Genomic DNA, 18,413 nt, shown 5'->3' on the forward strand with positions numbered 1-18,413 from the left:
GCTTGGAGGTTTTATTGTAGAGGTGCAAGTAGGTACCTAAGCTGAGAAACGTCCCATGTCTTGTAATTCAGCTACTGAGAAATACCTCTTGCTGGGAAGTAAGCTTGCAGAAACAACTCTATCAGCAATTCCCAAATTTCTCACTGGTTATGGTTTCCTCACTTGTGATGCCTGAATCTGAATCTGGCAGAGTAAGATCCAAAGAAATTAGAAATCAGAGCTGCTTTTTGGGAAAATTTTTTAAGGCTTCAAGTATGTACTTCCGAGCATTCAATATTGACTTTATATAACCTCTGCTTTGGGAAAGGAATTGTTAAAATTGTAGTTGATTTTAATGCCCTTTCTGAAGTTCTCTACCTTTTTTCATTATTATTTTTTTTCAGGAGAGCATGGCATTGCTTTCACAGTTAGGTAGCCAACAAAGATCCAGACTTCATGTAACCTATCAGATTGTCTTTGGGAGCCTTTAAGTATCTCTTTTATGAAGTCTTAACTTATGGACAGAACAATTTATTTTTAAGAACGTGGCTCTACGTTATCAAAGTTTTGTGAAAAGAGTCTTATTCAATTCCTTCTGCTCTGTGCTCCAGATTAAAGTTGAGCCTCAGTAGGAAAAGTGAGGAGCGCCCCGTGCAGTTGCAGTAATTGACCTGAAGGTGGTGGCAGGTTGGTGCTGGACACTGCCATGTTCAGCATCAGGCTATAATAGCCTTTCAGGGAGATTTTCAGTGATCTGTGGCTTACTGACTTGTTCGCAACATTTTTATTTGGTTAAAAACTTTGTTTTTTAATGTCCTTTGGTTATTTGGTTAAAACCAAGTAGCTTTACTGGCACTTTTAGATGCTGAATTGGTATTTTAGGCAGTGAGAGTAAGACAGCGTACAGCAAAAATAGCTACGGCATGAGTTTTTTTCAGTCCTTGTATTGAAGCAAGCACAGCTCCTGAGGTTGAGTTCTCTTTTTGGAAGGAGAGCCGGTGATCCCCTTAAGTCCTAAATGTCTGCAAATGCTGGTAAGAAGGGCTCGTTGTAGTAATCAAGTGAGTAATCCTCAGATGTGAAAAAAATCAGCAGTACGATTGGTATTTCACTGACATTTAGATCTCTCTCAGAAAGTTGTTCTTCAGCGGGTAAATCTTGCACTAAAAACACTCCCTTCTTGTGGTTTTTTTTTTTGATTGTTTTGTTTTGTTTTGTTTTTTGATGACACAGCAACAACTAACTGGTCTGAAACAGTTTTGCAGCACACACAATGAGTTTCGGGGAGCTTAATGTAAAATGCTGTGTTACCATAAAAGCTGGCGTCTCTGAATATCAGGGAAGCTGGCCAGAGCTGCTGTGTAATCAGCAGCATGTGCCTAAGTTAAACCCTAATTATTGCAAGCCGTTCTGTGATCTTCATGTAAGTGGGGACATTCAGTTAAATTGCAGGGGAATTGGATCTTCAACTAGTTTACATGATGATTTATGTCTGCCTTGTCTTCAGTAGGACTGAAAAGAAGAAAACAACTGACCCCCTCCAGCTTGTGCAGTTAAGGTCTATTTATTGACCAGAAGCAGCATTAATGGAGAGTATGATATCGTGTACATCCTTTGCTAGTAAATTTGGCTGCTTCCTCTCATTCCACCTGTGCAGCTATGTGCATACGTAGTGTCGTGAGACAAGCTGAGGCGCAGTCAGAGTGCTACCTGGCATGCTTTCCCTTTTGCCTTGGTGTAGTTGTGTTACACTTAATGGCTTAAGAGAAGTGCTGTTAAAGATATTTGTGGGTCAAGGGAAGAAATATCAGGGATCTACACAAGTTCTCTTGATGGGCAGGATGCGTATGGTTATTGTTCATCCTTGTGGGTGGGGTTTAATGTTAGCTTCCAAGTCCTAGATCCTGAGGATGTGGTGCCTTTGCTTTCCTTGTTTACCACAGCGTCAGTGAAACAAACGGAGTGATCATCTTCTGGTGTGAAGGGAGACGGTTCAGTTCTGGTGGCTTGCTCTGTGTGGAATACCTGGGGTTGGAAACATTAATCCAGGCGTCTCTGAAATTCCATTTCTTACTGGTCAAGGTGCAGCCTGTCCATTTGGGGGCTCTTTGAGTTGAAGGAGGCTGAAGGAATTGCCAGCATTGTGATGGATTGATTAGGTGGTGACTGTTCTATGGAAAGGATCAGCTTTGGGGAAGATGAGCTTGAGTGTTGATCCCTAGTAGTCTGATTATATTTAATGTTGTCCAGATGCTTGTAACCACAGACAAGTGCTCCATAAAGCACACTTAAATAAACATTGATGAAAGCATGTCTTATGATCCTCTGCATTTCCATGAGCTATTGAGAGGTGACACAATTGTAATGCCACACCAGAATATTATCTGACGAGTTGGGGGAGTTGTTCTTAAGCCAAAAAGATTGAATCATCACGTTCCTTTTAACCTCTCACAAGTTAATGGTGTTGGCCTGATTTGAACTGGTAGCTGCAAGGTAAGAGAATGATTCATCTGCAGAATGATTCCCAAGGTTCCTTTTTTCAGTTACAGTTTTGCTTTAGTTAACCACAAAACTATTGCACTTTGATACAGTTCCCCATGGTCTTAATGTAAAACAAACAAACAAAAAGCAACCAAACCCCATTATTCTTCCTCTTTTGCTTCCTGAAAATGTTGTATAATCACAATGTTTTTTGACAAGTATATGTTAAGATGCTTTGTTTATTTTTTACTTTACTAGGAATCTTTATTTTACTTGGAATTTCACTTATCTTAGTATAGGAGGTGTTAGATTATTTTATTTTTATCTTACTTTTAAAGTAAAATAATTGTGTTGGCAGATACAAAACCAGTAGCTTATTTCAGGATTCAGGAATCGCAGGCTTTTCCTCCCCTATGCCAAAGAAGCTCATATGACAGCTAAGTGAAATATTGTGTCATCAGGAATGTAAATGCCAGCGTTCCTGTGACACTATTAGCCCTCAGACTTGTTAACTTTGATTAGGAATAAAATGTAGGTTTCAGCAAGTTGGGCCAACTGTTTGTACTTAAAGAGACCTGTATTGCAGAATTCCTGCTTTCAGGATTGCCCAAGTTACTTCTAACACACTTATTTGCCTCTGTACTGGCTGTGTGGTGGTTGACTTCACCTCCTGCTTACTGCTTTTTCTCCTAAATCCTCAAGACTCCTCCTATCCAGATCCCTTGTATTGTCGTTATTGTTTTTTCCACTTTGCCTAGTTCTGAGCAGTCTTTTCTGTATTTCTTTTTCATTTTTTGAAGTTAAGATCATCTTAAAACGTTTAGGAAGCTCGTTAGTTGTTTCCCCAGCTCAACAGCTCAGTGCATCAGCTTTTCTATTGCAGCTTTAGAGAAGATGCTTGCTCTCCAAAGCAGCAAGTAGAAAGAGTGCCCTTTTTACTTATTTGGTTCGGAGGCTTATATAGCTGTTCTGAGAACAAGATTAGAATTGTTTTCAAGTTTGTTTCTTTTTTTTTTTTTTTTGCCAAGAAAACATGTAGTGTTACACAAATGTGATTTGTGTTCAGGCAAATTGCTGCAAGAGATCCATCTAACATATATTTTGCATGTGATTATTATGGGGCTATATGTGTAGTAGGATGTTTTTAAAAAAAAAAGGCAGAAGGTGGGGCAGATTTTTCATACTTCGTGTGATCACAATTCTAGAGAAATACTAGGAAAAGGCAGCCATATCTGCTAATTAACTAAAGCATGAATTTCGGTAGTGCTGGGTCTGTCATATTTAGTGTTCTTACAGTAGGATTTGTTCTATAAGTCTCCAGAAGGCAGAAGATGATTCTATTTGCATAACAAATAGTGAGCCCTACAAACCATTGCTTTTAAAAATATATACATATACCTGTATATATATATGTAAAAGCAACCCTGACCTTCCTACCAGTCTTCTGAAACTAAGCTTTTGCAGGCTTCTTTCTTTATAGATTTATCTTGCTGTAGATTGTTAAAAAGAAAGCAAAATGAAACCTAATGAATTAAGTCTAACTTCATGTCGGTCTTTTTTCCTTTTTTTTTCTTTAACAGAGCTATCTGAAATAGAACCCAATGTCTTTCTTCGACCTTTCCTGGAAGTAATCCGTTCTGAAGACACTACAGGCCCCATAACTGGATTGGCCCTCACCTCTGTGAATAAGTTCCTCTCATATGCACTAATAGGTATGTAACATGTCTTCCTGGGATTTACCAAAATGCCAGCCAAGTGCATCTCCTTGCAACATGTCTTTGGCCAGGAGACATGTTTGCAGTCTTAATGAGGAGATTGGAGAAAGACAAAAATTGTCATTAACGCTGAGGAAATAGGCATCTGCAGTTTCTCAGCATTATTCCTGCTGGTCTTTCATGGCACTCAAGTAATAATGGCTGGAAACGGAGCCACAGCTTCTGGTTTGCTCAGACTGCTGTGTGCTTATGGCCCACTGATGAACTTTGGTATTCACCAAATGCAGTTCAGACTTTTCAATATAATCTGAGTAAAAGGTTTGGGGAAGGGAAAACACCAGCGGGGTTTATAGTGTTCTAATATACGTGAATACAATAGTTTAGTTTTGTGGACTAATATTTCTGTTCTAGAGTGAGGATGTTTTTTACCCAGTTCTGACACACACTGGACAGGGTCCTGTACTCCAAACTTGCCAGAATTGCTGTGGAACAGTTTTGCCCTTGCCCGCAGTCACACTTAAGTGCATTAGCTGAATCCTGTTAGTTTTCTTAGGCATGCTCTTCATCCCTATATGAGGTAAAATAGTTGCTTGATTTTTTCAATGGTCTTTGAAATGTATGCATCTTCCTTGATGTTTGTGAAAGGCTAATAACGTGTGTGTGGTCAGTTGCTGTGGCTCAGCTGGCTCATAGTAATTCATTAGCTTGCTTTCTGTCTGCCCTCAGTGTGTCATCCTGCTACTACTGCTGCTCGAGTTTTCTCTGTAAATTCTGTTAGTATTTTCTGATCATACCTGTATGAATTACAGAATTTATAATCTGCGATATGTGTTGATATGTAGTCTCACTGAGAGGAACCTCTTTTTATCACTGTCCCCTCACCTCCGAAGTCCAGTTTTCCAGGTTCTTTTCCTCCATTATATTAAAAGAACGCTCGATTTTATCTTTTTTGCTCCGCTCTTTTAAATATTTTTTCCTCTGGAGTAAGCATGAGGGAAGTTAGAGAAAGAAAGGGCTTCAAGATCTATACAGATGCTGACCACTTGTGCAGAAAAACTCCAAAATTAAAATGAGCAAAACTGGGGACTTGCAGGAACCTGTTTGTTGTATGTACTGGCATCAAAACATCAGTTAGCGGGGAGTATTGGGTAAAATTAAATGGCAAGAAATAACTAAAATGATGAGATATTAATATCACTTGATAGGACAATAAAGGAATCTTAACAAATAAGCCTGTGAAATGTCCCTCTGAAGGACTAGGCAGTAACGCAAATATGTTAGTTTTAAAATAGAGGAAGAGATGGTTCTCCTGTGCGTTTGTGTTCTGATCCCACCCAGATCATCAGGCTGATATCACGTGTCAAGGCAAATGTCTGCATGGGCAACTGGCTACAAATACTTGATTTGAGGCAGAAACAAGAAAATTATTAAAAAATTGTAGTCTTTCATTTGCTACTTGTTATTTAGAATGTTTCTTAGGTCAGTCCAGCAAGGATGCCTCCCTGTAGCTGTGCGTGAGCATGTGCCCTTGTAGCACACAGCAGGAGAGCCCCTCTACCTGGCTCTTGCTGTTGAGCTGAGCCTGTAGAGGAGGGGAGCTCAGTCCCTGCTGGAGGTGACATTCACAGCGGCCTTGTCCTTTGTGCTGCTCCAGATACCGGCAAAGCTGGGATTAGTGGTTGCTGACTGAACATCTGGCTAGGGTGCTGTTGTTAAATTAAAGCTTTTTGGTCTTGTGTTTCTCTTCGTAATACAAGACTAGAGGTAGTCTACAGATTAAGCTTTTCCTTTCTTTAGGCAAACAAAGTTGTCCTAAACATACAAACCTGTTTCAAACTGTACAGAACAAGGAAGGAACGACTGGAGCATAACCACAATGAGTGAAAATTCAATGTGGCTGGTATTTACGGTGCATTTTGATGCTGCATAAATTGATGGGTGATACCAGAACACTTTCCAAGAGCATCATTAGCTGTGTCTGTTTTGTGAGTAGATGGCTTTTGCTCTACCCACAGGGTCTAAAGCCAGTGCCCAGTGAAAGGGCCAAACTCCTTTCATAGGTTATCTTTTGTTTAAAGCTTCTTTCTTTTCCTATTTCCAAAACATTTCATTGCTAATCCTTGTGCTGTTCCACTGTTTTTCTTATTCTGTCATATGCCACTAGATGGTTATCTGTTGTCTTTTCAGACCAGTGTTGCTGTCGGGGTACATTTTAGAACCAGTTTAAAAGGCTACTAAAAATTATTCTTTTTTTGACTTTGGATCCCGAGTACTCTGAAGTGCAAAGATCTGTTCTGAATTTGTTGGGTGCGGCAGTTCACTGACAGTATAGTGTGCAATCAGCAGCTCAGTTAGACAAAATGACACCGCTATGCATGTATTTTGATATCAATAGTTATAATTAAAGAGATTATCCTCTAGTCTGAAATAACTACTGCTGTTTCAAGAGTTATGTTCAATAAATGGCACAGTAACTTTTAAAGCACAAGAAAACTTTGCATCAATACTAAATGCTATTGGTTTTATCCCTCGGATTAGTTATTTCCTTACTCAGCAGTTCTCTACAGCTAGCTGACAGCCTTTTTGATGAGCTCAAACCTGACCTATAGAAAGACCAGTGACTGAATTTCTGAATTGTATTTGTTTTATTTTCCTCAGAAAAGGTATGTGCTCATGTTGTTATCACAGTGTGTCCAGAGCAGCTTCAGGCTCCACTTCTAAAGTTAACTTTTCTATGGCATACCTGAAAACTACGTATCTGCAAGTGAGCAGCTGTTGCTCAGCTTCCAGCAATAGGACTTGTTTGGGAGTTTAAAGCTTGTTCTCCCCTCTACCTTCTGTGTCTCCTTGGTGATTTATTTTAGTTGAACTGAAGGTCTTACTGAGCAGGCTGCTGGATTTCCCTCATGGTTAAGAGCCTGGATTTTCTGCTTTTTGCTTTTTGTTTTGCTTGTTGTGGGAGTACACCCCATATGAAATGTGTAAGTCTAGATGGGGTCTCCAGATCCTTGTATTGTAGGTGGCAGTTTTTGAACTGGTGTTTTACTTCACACAAACCTCTTTTATTAGTGATTCTGAGCAGGCATTGACACATCTTTTCATACTGTTTCTCACCAGGGAACAAAGAAGCATGTTGAGCTTTTCTCTATCTTGTTTCTGCAAAGTAGAAGTATCTGTGCTTTTAATTGAACTCAAGAGGCTTTATAAATTGACCTGAATTTGTAGAGCTGTTCCAGGGAACCAGGACTGAAGTAGTCAAGCGTGATACGTGTTGGGAGAGAGGTGTGTTTATTAGTATTAAAGGTAGGGGCCAGAACTGCCAAGTGGTAGTCATAGATCTGTTAAAGAAGCATATGTACAACTTTATTACATTTCCTTTTCAAGCAGATTATTTCTCCATAAATATGATAAAATATATCACTAAGCCTAGAGGAACTCAGACCTACTGGAAGAGTTGATAGTGAAGGGAATCTTCATGTTCTGCATATGGAAGCCTTTCCTGCTGTAGATGTTTTTTGTTTTGTTTTTGTTTTTCCTCTTAATGACCACTTAGTTTCTTTCCACTGTAGTGCTGAGGTTTGGTTAACAGTAATGCTACTATAGGTGCTGGCATTGAAACTCCACTGGTCTCTGCCTGATTTAATTGATGAAGCAGGTAAAAATGACCAACTGCTCTTAGAACAGACTCCCTTTTGATTCATTAACACTTGACTTGCAAACCAGACGAACTCACTCTGAACTATGCAAAATTTGTGTGTGTCTCACAAATATTTCAGAAGTAGGTAGCTCTGCTCTCAATCAGGGATGTGTAAGAGGGGAAAGAAGTGGTGTTCTGTGCAGGTGGATGAAATTATCAGGTGCACAGACAGGATTTTGGTTTTCTGTGACTAGAAGTTTATCCTGCAGCCCTTCAGAATCTGCTCAGCATGGTGGAGGCCACTCTCTTTGGACCACATTAAAAGCAGTTTTCTGTAACACCTAAGGTTTAGCCCCTAGGTATGAACACATCTGGAGTCAGAGTGAGTCTGCAAATCTTGTCTACAAAATGTGCAAGATCTTGCTTGGTTCCTCTGTCAGCTTCGTTCCTGCTGGAGCTCAAGAGGCCCCGTTGCCAATTAATGAGGTATTAACTAGTGTTTAGGTTGTCGTCTTTTCTTTCCTAATGACTGTTTAGGCAGGAAGGTAACAAGATTCTTGCCCAGTGCCATATTGTTTAAGCAAGAAGGAAATCAAAGCCGGAGGCTGCTTTTCTGAAGCCCCTGTAATGTGGCACAAGATACGGTTACTAGCAACAATCTTGTCCTAAACATTCTCTCAACTGCCCCATTGTTTGTAGCTACAAAAGACTGAAATAGAGAGAAGGAGCCTTGATGAATGATTGAAGTGGGAGGCCTGCAACTCTGATATCTAAACTGTGATCATGTTTGTCTGCTGTTTTCTCTGGGGAGAACCACTGGCCCATTCCTTCCCCAGCTCCTGTTCCTTGGGAGGGACATAGAACAAGAGACAATTTTTCCTTCTCAATCTAGTGGAACCTCTTTGGCATTTTCTCCTCGTGGGAGTAAACTTGAGGTTCCATGTGTTTAAAATCTGTTTTCTGCTAATTCCCAAGGAGGAACTGAATGTATTTAACAGCTGATTGTTCTGTATTGTAGGGAATAGGACATAATCTTAAAAATTAGCTTCTAAAAAAATGAATTGTAATTCTTTTCTTTATTAGGTTGCATCTTTTTGCAAATGTAAATAGACTCCTGATAAAGTCTTGCTGAAAGCTCCCATTAAAAAGTCTTTCTCTTACTAGGGGATGAGTTTTTTTTCTTGTATGGGCAACTCGCTCTGAGTCACACAAATTAAAGAACCAGATGAAAGGAAAGTATCTCTGTGTAGATGTCTCCCCACAGAGGTGGTAGGCTGTAGGTGGCCTTTTCCTGTCATATATTTTTATTCTGTTACTCAGATCCCAGCCATGAGGGCACAGCTGAGGGAATGGAGAACATGGCAGATGCTGTCACTCACGCCCGATTTGTGGGAACAGATCATGCAAGCGATGAGGTTGTCTTGATGAAAATCCTACAGGTAAGTGGAGAGAAATGGTAATTACCATAATGGTTGCTGCCCGTTGTGGAGCATATCCTGTTACATGGAGATGAAGAGAAGACAGCAATGTTTTGACTCTGTAGGAGCTTAGTAACAGACTTTATTTTTAAACAGATGGCTCATATACCTGTGGTAAAAGCTTTTTCAAATGAAAATAATTAAAAGCTTAAATGAAATGATTTTAAAATCAAGTGCTTGATAATGTACTAGTGTTGATAATCCTACCTTGTGCACGGACTGTGTTAGTGAGGGATAAATTAAACATATGGAGCTCTGAAACGTAGGTTTGAGAACAATTATTTGTAGAGACAAACCTATGAGCTGTACAGCTTTTTGATATGTTTACTTGTGAGTGGATAGCTTGTTACTGAATTTAAACTTCAGGTTACATGCAGCGTATCTTTTAGATTTGGGTTGGGAGATCATTTTTGTTTCCTAATCTGTCTGTTTTGAGGACAGCATTCAGTTGGAAATGACTCCTTAGGTTTTCTACTCATGGTAGGAATTCCAGCAAGTCCTTGAGGAAGCCAACCTTCTTCTTGAAAATTCATGCAAGTGTCGTTGGTACCATCTGACATGCACACGCTGTTGTTTGCAGGTTTTGAGAACCTTGCTGCTGACTCCCGTGGGAGCCCACCTCACCAATGAGTCTGTGTGTGAGATCATGCAGTCCTGCTTCCGCATATGCTTTGAAATGAGACTCAGCGGTAGGTGTATTTGTATTTCCACTGTGGTTACTCCTAAGAAATGATCTGGTTTCTTCAGCTAGTTCTATTACAGAACATGCAGCCATGGAAAGCTGTCGAGCTTTATATTAGTGTGTCTTCCTACAACTTCATGGAAAATTTGCCAGGAGTTCGCTGTACAACTTTTGACTCCTTTTTTTCCCAGCTTTGTGGCGCCACCTTGTGATTATATTCCCATTTGCAGTAATGCAGTGTTGGAGCTGGTTTTAATAAATTTGCCGTAATCTCTGTAAACAAGACTTGGAGGGGAGTCTGCTTGAAGAAGCCTCTTGATAATATCACACTGAGTAATGACACCTGTGTTATTTGTTTTTGTCTTCGCAGAGTTATTGAGAAAATCTGCAGAGCACACTCTGGTCGACATGGTGCAGCTGCTCTTCACAAGGTAAACCTGCTTGTGTTTGCCTCAGCATTGCCGAGATGGCCCTCTAAGGACAGAAAGATTCCACACTTCCACTTAAGAGCCCTCGGAAAAATCATCCAGAATGGTCATTATTTAGAGGTGGAAGGGGATGAAAGATTTGGCACTTTTCTCTTGGGCTGACCCTTTCAGACTGCAGGGAGACTGAGGTGGAGAAGGTTGCATGGTTTAAGGTATTCTTTGAGGAGAGATGGACAGCTCAGTAATGAAGAGCTTTAGGATATGGAACCAGTTCTTTGAAGACAGAGAATGCAAACCTCACTCAAAAAAAAAAAAAAAAGGTACTCTTAAAAATACAGTTCTCTTCAGGAGAGAGAATAGTCATCAGGAGAGAGAACAGAAATGGTATTGAATAGTCACAAGTTGAATTCAAGCTGAGAGCTTTGATCTGATGTATCAAAGAAGTATAAACTCTCGAGGTCATTTGTCTTCTGGACAAATGTTCTGCCCTTTTCAGTGCCTTCCAGGTAATTATAAAAGTTACTTTTAAACTCAAGAAATTTATTTAACCTCAAAACTGTTTTTCTGTCTAGTGAAGCAATCAGACTATCTCTGAGTATTTAAAAAGAAAATGTGCAGATACAGAAACAGGAAAGGATTATAATCAAACTGCTTCTGAGACACACTCTTACAACCAGTTGTTTCCATTGCCACACTCAGTTCCGGTGAATTCTCAGGTTTTGTTTCCTTTTTGCACGTCTTGCAATGCCACATGGATGGATGTGGGACAGAATCAAGTCAGAATCAAGTATTGTCAAAGAGGAGAGACCACATAACTTTTTCTCCAAATGCTTCTGTGATTTTCATGTAGTGCTTATTCCTTGCTCGTTGCATATCATCTCCTCTGTCCTTTGTGATAAGGCACCACCACTGCCTGTGCCTCTGGATATCAGAGTATAGAAGCAAGGTAAAGGCACCAACTGCAGGCATAGTTTGGATCCCAGTTTATTTTTTGAGTATTGCCATCTTCTTTTCCAGAAAGAGAAACAGCCAAATAACATGTAAACCAACCTTTCATCTAGCCCTGTTTTTTTTCCCCTCAGTAGTGCTTTTGGCAGGACAAGAGAGAGTCTCTCATTGAGGAGAAAACCTGATTTTGGTTTTCTAGTAATCTGCAGCATGACCATAAAGACTTTTATGTTTCCTTCCTTTTGATCCTAGGAAGTTTATGTATTTTGACTTGTTCTTTTGTCTTTCAGGTTGCCTCAGTTTAAAGAAGAGCCTAAAAGCTACATGGGAACTAATATGAAGAAGGTAAGACTCAGTGCTGTGCTGGCTGTTTCACTCTTGTCTCGGGCTTGTGTTCATCTCTGTATTGTTTATTTTCACACGTGTGTTTCTTCATTCTCACAAGTCCCTAGTTCACTGAAAGAGCATGTTTAACTGCATAAATGGACATAATTTCATTTAATTCTGTGGGATTATGCACCCAATGTCCAATAGTGAATCTTAACTATGCTGCTGCCTAGGTAAGTCAGTCTGAATTCTGGGAACAGCCATCAGCTGCTGTGGGCTAGAAAACACAAAAATCTGCTGTGGGTTTGTTCATCAATACCATCTCCATCTTTGCAGTGTGTTTTTAGCATCTGGATTCAGTACTGTAGGTACTATAAATGTGACCTCACATACTTATAAATGTAGTAGTTTCTTAGGTAGAAGGAGGGCCAATTGAGGAACTCCACATATACTAGTATACGTATATATTTTTTATACTCCATATGTAGAATGTCAATACAGATACAGGATTGTACTGTTAAGAGTAACAGGGTGGGGAAGAAGAGTGGTAGAGAAGAAATAGCCACCACCTTTGAGCTTAGCTTAATGTACTATTTATAGCATCGTAACTTTCACTTCTTTTTTTACGACTTACAAAAAGTGGCAGTGTTTTGTGAATGTACATTTCAGAGCAATTATGGCAGTATTTTGAGAGAGACTGAATGTTTACTTCTAGGAATCTGAAACTAACTTGGAGCTTTAGTTCCTGTGTAGCAACCTAATGTCATGATTGTTGGTTTCCCTTGCTGTGGGAGAAAAGTGACAAGATCTGTGCTGATGGTAGATTGGCCTAAGGAACGCTGACAGAGATCAGGTTAATGTACTGTGGGTATCAGAATCTGTCACAGGCTGTGTACAGAAGGTGTGTAATGTGAAGGTGAATTTAAATTTAGAAGGGCTTCCCTTGTCAAGTGATGGCTGCTCCCAGCTCAGTGATGTCCTTCCTTCCGTGTCTGGTCTGTGCAGTTGCCTTGTACTGTCTATTTGCTGTGCATGCCCAGGGGTCTTGCCAGCAGCCTAGCACTCTGCCAGGTTATTCGTCTCTTTTGAGTTTTTATTTTATTTTGTTTTGTTTAAACCATGCATTTGCCTATCTTTCACAGATCTCTTCATGTCTCCTCAACAAACTGGAACTAAGTAGTGGGGAACAGCCCAAAGCCCTGAACCAATTAGAGAGGGTATTGCTCTTTAAGAACCTGAAGGTCTCTCTCTCCCTTCTCTCTTCTTACCTTATTCCCTTCTTCCTTCTCTTGTAAACACCATGTGAGAGATAGTTATGTTGTGTGTAGCAAATCCCTCCACCCATTTGACACAGCATGGCTTTTGGGGAGAATGCATGCAGTGGTTGCTTTGCAGTGTTGTGGCTGCAGCTGGGGCAGGCTTGGGAGGGAGAGACCCTTGTTTCTGCAGCACTCGATGTCTTGGTGAGTGCCATCTAGAACATTGCCATGGCTTCTCCTGAAGGAAGAGAGGGGGAAGGGGTAAGCAAGATTTGAGTCCTCTATGACAGTGAGAAACTGAAGGAAATAAACATATTAAAATGTAGATTGCTATCTGAAGACTCAAATGTTGTGCGTCCTAGCTGATGATCTTGATGATAGATGTAACAGCGTACCTGAAGAGTCTCTTGGCTCAGCATGCCTTAGACAGCTTTACTCAAGGTGAATCTCTGAGCTTTGTTTCTTGTCACAGGGCCACAGGCTTCAATGCTCTCTGAAGTGTTTTGTTTTGTTTTTAAGGAAACTGCTGTCAATTTTTCATGCCTTTTGGCCATGTTTTTACTGACTTTAGAGTGATTCCCAGCAGAGTGTTTGCTAATGGGGGATGAGTGGGGCCAGACTGAACTATGATATGTCAGTTCCCCTATAAAATTCTTCTAAAGAAATACTGTAGGCCTGCAGATGTTTTTAGACTGATCACAGAAGCCCCAGGAAACTAGTTTAGATGGGACGTTTCTCAGTTTTCCACATAAACCTAGTGTAGCTTTAGTTCTTGTCTGCCCTATAGGCTATTTGATTCGTAAGGAACCAAGCTGAAGATTTAGAGGTGTCTTTGCCACTTATTTGTCTTGTGTCTATACTCCAAGATAGTTTGGAAAGACAGTGTCTGGAGACTTGCAGATTTATGCAGTTACACAGAAGAAAAGACTAAGAAATGTTTCCCTTTGTAGTAGGCAGTATTATAGCTAAACACTGTATTTTGAGAAACAGGTCTTTGGGAGCAGATTGTGTTCAAGTTACCTCATATAACATTAGTTGGTGCAGTACAGGCAGGTAGGTACGTGAGATGACGAGTGCATCAGTGTGTCCAGGACTTGGGTCATGGACTGAGTTCTCTCTGCATGCTTTTGTGTCTTGAACGCTACTTGATGTGCTGACCAGTTCCATGCTGCATCTAGAATGAGCTCATGTTTTAGTATAATCATTTAGTTACTAATCATTGGCCCCTGCCCTTTTCTCTTGAGGCTTACAGTATCTTATGGAAAAACAAACGAGTGCAGGTAAGGTGGCTTGCAGAAAAATGGGACCTCATGGACCCTTTAAAAAAGAACCTTGTAGAGTTACGTTTTTCATCTTCCTAGCTTTGAGATGGAGCTTTATTGTTAAAACCTCATCTACTAAAGGAAGCATTAGGAGTCTTGTAGCTTTTTTTTTCTTCTACCATTTTGTGTACATGTTTCTTTATGCAAAAGTAACTGAGATAAATGTAGTGGAATATATACTGAGTTTCAAGATGAACAAGCAATAGCTCTGAGCTCACTCTACTTTGATTTCTAAGGAATGCATTTTAAATAAAAACTTCAATGATATATACTCTGAAGTACAACCTTAATCTAATCTGAAGGACACTGATAATTGTAAACTTAATGCAACTAAGATATGACTGAGCATTAGAGAGAGAAGGACATTTTTAGATGATATTTAAAATTCATTTTTCTAATGATCTAATAAATTATTTTTGCTGCAGCCTTTAGTCAAGAATGAAATCTAAGGTTTAAAATCTCAGTCTGTTAACATGCAACTAAGCTTTCTAGCAAAATCACAAAATGCTTTAGTATTGAAGGTTAAAAAAAACCAAACATTAGAAATAGTTCCTTTGGTCAAGGAGAAACTGTAGAAGTCTTTTCATGTATACTTACATAAAAAGCAAGAAATGGTGGCATTGTTATATTTTAATTTTAATACAAAGTATGGAATGAAAAATAGTACTTTAGTTGTCTTTTGGTACGTTTATTGTTTCAGAATTCCCAAACGTGGAGTTGGTTAAAGAAACATACAGCCAACTGAAACTGGCATAACATTTCTATGAGGCTGTGCTTCTGCAAATTGTTCTAAGCTACATGTATGCAACTGTTATTGTAGTTTGCCATCTCTTTCTTATGGGAGATAGCAAAATAAAAAAAAAAAAAGAGGGGTCTGGAGATATGGGAGGTAGCCCTAGGAAATCCTAATAGAACAATACTTATTTGTGAAGGATGTGAAATACTTGATAGTTCAAGATGGAAAAGACCTACTTAGTAATCTCACCTGTCTATTAATTTGTCAATAAATAAATATTTTTACATACTTGTCTGAATGTTTTATAATTTGTTTCAATGTTTGGGATGGGAAAGAAAAAGTCTTCTTGCTTCCATGAGTAAATAGTTTCTTGTCCATGTGAGGCTGATGTGACTCCATCTCTCAAAGATGGCACAACTTCATCAAAATGACGGCAGATGGGCGTATGGCCGTTCTAATAAACCTCAAGAGGAAAAATCTTGGAGTTAGTACAAAGCATAGGACAGCCACTAAAAGTGAGCATTGTGCCTAAAGACAAGCACTTTCTCAAAAAGGCTAATCTTGATCTGAGATTGTAGTTGGTGTTGTGTGAAAGGGGAGATCAGATCTGGGGGTCAGATTGCCAGACTCGACCTTCCAATAGTGTGGTTGCTTGTTTCTCAGGAGCATAACTGAGGGTAAAAGGGGTGCTACCAACATGGTTAGCTCTGAGCAGTATCTTAGCTTTACTTTGATTCAATTTTTTTTTCTTTTTACTTTCCCCCCCATTTTTATTAGCAAGTTGCTTTCTACCTGGCAAATCATGACAACAGGATATAGTAGCTGGAAGCAAAGTCTGTTTTGAAATCATGTGGGACAGGCTTGGGTTTAACGTATAATGCTTCCAGGTTTCCTGCGTACTTGAAGCAGTTTGGTACAATGAACTGTGAAAGTCTTCAAATTCCCTTTTATACTAAAAAGGGAGAAAATGAAATATGGCTATTTTTAGAATAGTTAGTAGGTAAAATAAAACTACCTTGTCTAATTAGTAGCTTTTAATGAATAAAGCTGTTGATAATATTTAAGGCTCAGAAAGATTTTAAAATGGAAAGTGAAACTAAGATGAAATAGTGGGAATTGGAAAATTAAAAGACAGCAAATATTTTATATAGCTCTATGAGCTAGTGGATAGGAAAGATAAGGTAACAGACAATTTCTGTGTGAAAGGATTGTGATCTATAAACCTTTTAAAGCGTTTAAAATCTACAATACTTCAGTTTTGGCTGTGTGCTTGTCATGGAAGTGTTTGTTAGAAGCTGTCGTTTAGAAGGAGATTCTTGCTGCAAAATTTGGAAGAAAGGCAAAGTAGTTCTGCATCTATCTTGTTAATTAACAAGCTCACAGAAACTGTAACATTGCTAAAACTTAGGGATTAGTTGTCAAGCAAATAGAATTTGTGGTGCAAAGAAGTTACACAAACGGTTTACTGTACTGGGACATAACATTTTCAAAAGCTTTGTTTAAATGAGAAAAATTATAGGCCTTGAGCAGAGAGAGAATTCTGGATGGAAGAAGGAAAGAAACAGAAAAACATGAGCAGAATCTAGAAGGCTTATTGCTGTTTAAGAGTAGTAGCTGGAAGGAGCGAGGTTGCAGAAAAAGGAGGAGACTGAAGAATGCAGCTGTCTTCTAAAGAATAAGAAACCAATAGTAAGAATATAAGAAATAGATAAATTATATTTTAGGTTATAATATTATTTGAGATGACTTCACAAAGAAGAATACCAAGTAGAGACCAGCACTGAGGCTTACAGAATGGCTTCCACTGTATGCAAGGAACCTCCTCAGCGTTTAAATTTTTCACCCCCAAATTGGAGATCTGATAGCATCAGAAAAGTTGACTGCGGCTACTAAACCCAAGAGTAAGAAGCAGGCATTCCTGCATTTAGAGCAGATTATTTTAAAAGGAAGCTATTTTCAAACCTGCTGTTGCCATTGTAAATGTGACTAAATATTGTAATGGTGTTAGGAAGTTCTGGAATGTCTGTATGTGCCTGCAATAACAGCACACTGCAACAAGAGCCATACGGTCTGCACTGCTCCTACTGTCGTTCTCATTTGCCCAGGTGAAGGTCTGTATGAGAACAAGTGGCAGAATTCTGGTCAACAGGGACGCTGAGGGTTAAGTTAGATTTAGAACTGAAGAGGACGGATGACAGGAGATGAAAGCAGAACATGGTTTGTTTCTAAGTCATTAGGGTGGTATTTGCAGTGTGTCATGCACCAGGAGTGAGTGAAGTGTTGGCGAAACACTTCTTAATAGTGAAAGAGATTACTGGAGAAAGGGAACGTGGCATTACTGCAAAGATGAAGAGTAAATTGAGACAAGTGACAGAGGTAGTATAGTAGCTACAGTAAATTTTCCCCTGATTCAGACATGGAGTGTTGGCTAATATGTGGGTCGTAGGAAGTCAGGAGCTGATTTGCATGACTTTGAGGTGCTGATAAATTTGTGTGATACATTTGAGTGCTGTTGCCTGACTTTGAGAGTTTTGAGACAGCCTGTGTGGGTTGGCTTGTGTAGTCCATTGTGCTATGCGGTTTCTCTATACTGATATTCTTAATGGTTTATGGTTTTCAGCTGAAAATGAGAGCTGGAGGAATGAGCGAATCATCAAAATGGAAAAAGCAGAAGAGATCACCAAGACCTCCTCGACATGTAGCTAAGGTCTCACCTGCAACAGAACAACCAGCAGCCAATGCTAGTGCCATCGCAGGTAGGCTGAAATCTATTTTCAGAGACCAGACAGCACCTATTCCAGGGCTGATTTGGAAATGTCTTTATTTAATTTCTCTTAACAAGTTGTTCTGCATTCTTTTTTTTTTTTACGATTTTAATTTAGTTCTCAGTGACTGTCACAATAAATATGTCATAGCTTTTCTGGTCCAGGAGAAGAAGTTTGAAGGAGGTGGAATACATATTGATGGCAGAAAGCTCAATCCAGTGGCTAACATGGCAGCATTTCTCTGCCTTCATTGTGCCTTACAGGAGTATTTTATAGGGAAGGGAAATGGGGACCTAAACAAGTAGCTGAGTTTATATGCAGCCATTTGGTGCGGAGGAGATGGAGGGTGCAGCAGGTACATGGAAGAGGCTGAGAACAAGAACACTGGAAAGAGGAGAGCTAAAGGAGTTGGAGATGGGGAGAAAGTAATGGCAAAAGGATTGTGTAAGTTGCCTGCAGTAGGAGATTGTTGATCTAAGTGACATATTCTTTTACGTATTTCTGAGGTGTACCAAAGGGAGTGAGGGTGGGGGTGATGAAGGGTGAGCATAGTGTGACAGGGAAGAGATACAGGTGGAACTGTGGGATGTGCAGAGACGTAGGTATCAAGAACGGGTGAGTGATCAGATCTCTCAGTACAGATGTAAAGATTGGAA

General features: G+C 39.6%; 1 protein-coding gene across 6 annotated transcripts in view; it reads left to right on the forward strand.

Moving 5' to 3' along the window:
* The window catches only part of GBF1 (golgi brefeldin A resistant guanine nucleotide exchange factor 1), a 101,151-nt gene that overhangs the window by 54,430 nt on the left and 28,308 nt on the right, over positions 1 to 18,413 (forward strand). For 3 of the 6 annotated variants that reach the window (XM_068689618.1, XM_068689619.1, XM_068689620.1), the window contains 7 exons: positions 4,041 to 4,172; positions 9,133 to 9,251; positions 9,871 to 9,979; positions 10,343 to 10,403; positions 11,639 to 11,693; positions 12,818 to 12,916; positions 17,613 to 17,748. In XM_068689618.1, the coding sequence (XP_068545719.1) occupies positions 4,041 to 4,172; positions 9,133 to 9,251; positions 9,871 to 9,979; positions 10,343 to 10,403; positions 11,639 to 11,693; positions 12,818 to 12,916; positions 17,613 to 17,748 (711 nt within the window). The remainder of the gene's footprint in view (positions 1 to 4,040; positions 4,173 to 9,132; positions 9,252 to 9,870; positions 9,980 to 10,342; positions 10,404 to 11,638; positions 11,694 to 12,817; positions 12,917 to 17,612; positions 17,749 to 18,413) is intronic. The other 3 variants (XM_068689623.1, XM_068689624.1, XM_068689621.1) reach the window with 2 other exon arrangements.

This window comes from Anas acuta, chromosome 7, assembly GCF_963932015.1.
Source record: "Anas acuta chromosome 7, bAnaAcu1.1, whole genome shotgun sequence".
Lineage (NCBI taxonomy): Eukaryota > Metazoa > Chordata > Aves > Anseriformes > Anatidae > Anas > Anas acuta.